Source organism: Mchenga conophoros, unplaced genomic scaffold (assembly GCF_057382185.1).
Source record: "Mchenga conophoros isolate Kocher_MC1m ecotype Shallow Benthic unplaced genomic scaffold, M_conophoros_male_GT1.1 unmapped_scaffold_6, whole genome shotgun sequence".
Taxonomy (NCBI): Eukaryota; Metazoa; Chordata; class Actinopteri; order Cichliformes; family Cichlidae; genus Mchenga; species Mchenga conophoros.
This window is the reverse complement of record NW_028182333.1, coordinates 812,948-814,876: the sequence shown is the minus strand read 5'-3', so window position 1 is coordinate 814,876 and position 1,929 is coordinate 812,948. Positions and strand designations below refer to the sequence as shown.

The 1,929-nt window shown below is 38.1% G+C and overlaps 1 protein-coding gene across 1 annotated transcript in view; it reads left to right on the top strand.

The window, feature by feature from the left end:
- The first annotated feature begins 252 nt into the window (after window positions 1-252).
- The window catches only part of LOC146546181 (stonustoxin subunit beta-like), an 18,029-nt gene continuing 16,352 nt past the window's right edge, over window positions 253-1,929 (top strand). Inside the window, exon 1 of the mRNA XM_085266652.1 lies at window positions 253-376. Within this exon, the coding sequence (XP_085122778.1) occupies window positions 321-376 (56 nt within the window). The 5' untranslated portion in view covers window positions 253-320. The remainder of the gene's footprint in view (window positions 377-1,929) is intronic.

Below are 1,929 nucleotides of genomic sequence, written 5' to 3'. Positions count from 1 at the left end.
CTTCTTCCCACCATCACCAAGTGCTGCTCACAGTGGAGGCGGTCACCTTACACTGTTAAACAGCTTCAGATGACTGTTGTTGTCTGTTGGGTATTGTCACTTATAAATAAAGTTACATTGAATGGATGTAAATGGATAGATGTTATTGTGACAAAGAGAAAACAACTGTTGACAGATTGATTGTTGTTTTGTGTGTTTGCAGTCTGTCAGGATGTCTGATCACAGAGGAAGGCTGTACTTCTCTGGCCTCAGCTCTGAGCTCCAACCCCTCCCATCTGAGAGAGCTGGACCTGAGCTACAATCATCCAGGTCCCTCAGGAATGAAGCTGCTGTCGGCTGGACTGAAGGATCCAGGCTGGAGACTGGACACTCTCAGGTATGGAGAGAAAATCTGATAGAGGAGGAAGAGCTGGAAACATTTCCCGTGTCTTTCACTCACTTCCTGTTTGTTTCCTGCAGATGACACATGAACAATCACACATGCAGGAATATTTTCAGGGTCAGACACACTAGTCTAGCTGGATAGTTCATGGATATTATGTAGGGGTCCCCAAGGAGTCTGTTTGCAGGAACATTTAGGTCACAGGTGTACCTGATATAGATACCAGTGTACCTAATAAAGTGTCAGCTAACATTTGGAAATGGAAGCTTAAATAATGACAAACTGTACATTCACAGCTGAATTCACAATAAATTTGTTCTGAAGTGCACATTTTTCTGTTATTGTTCTCAAACAACAGAATGAGAATGAAATATTGATTCTAACAGGGCCCATAAACAGCATTAGCTTAGCAGCATTAGCTTATCAGAGTTTCTATCATGGTCACAGAAATCTTTAGCAGAGAAAAGTGGCCTACTTAGCAATAGCTGCTCAAGTTGTATAAAGAAAGGGAAAACAGTATTAGCATTAGCTGCTAATGGCAGCTTACTTAGCATAAACTGTTCACATCTTTATAATGCAAGGGAAAGGAGTCACTCATGGAAGCCTATTTAGCATTAACGTCTCACATCATTATAACACAAGAGAAAAGGGTATTAGCGTTAGCTACTAATGCTTATTCACCTCAAATTAGCTTTAGCTGCTAATGGTAGCCTACTTAGCATTAACTCCTCACTAATATAATGCTAATTCACATCAAATTAGCATTAGCTGCTCATATTGTTATAAGGAAAGAGAAAACGGTATTAGCATTAGCTACTAATAATTATTCAGCCCTAATTAGAATAAGCCTCTAAAAGCAGCCTACTTAGCATTAACTCCTCACATCGTTGTTACCCAACGGAAAAGAGTATTAGTATTAGCTACTATCATTTTTAATAAGTAAGAGAAAACAGTGTTAGCATTATTGAAATAATGCTAATTCACACTAAATTAGAATTAGCTATTTACAAGAGCGTACTTAGAATTAGCCGCTCACATTGTTAAAAAGTAAGGGAAAACATCATTAGTATTAGCACATAATGCTAATTCACGTCAAAGTAGCATTAGTTAATAATGGCAGCCTACTTAGCATTAACTGCTCACTAATATAATGCTAATTCACATCAAATTAGAATTAGCTGCTCACATTGTTAAAAGGGAAGGGAAAACAATATTAGCATTAGCTGCTAATAATTATTCACCTAATTAGAGTTAGCCCCTAATGGAAGCCTAGTTAGCATTAACTCCTGACATAGTTATAATGCAGGGGAAAAGGTTACCATTATCAGATAATGCTAATTCACGTCAAATTAGCATTAGCTGCTAGCATCAGCCTACCTAGCACTAGTTGTTCACATTGTTAAAAGGGAAGAGAAAACGATATTAGCATTAGCTACTAATAATTATTCACCCCTAATTAGAATTAGCCGCTATGGCAGTATACTTAGCATTAACTCCTCACATTGTTATAATGTAAGGGAAAAGAATAAGACAGGTCGGGGTGCCCC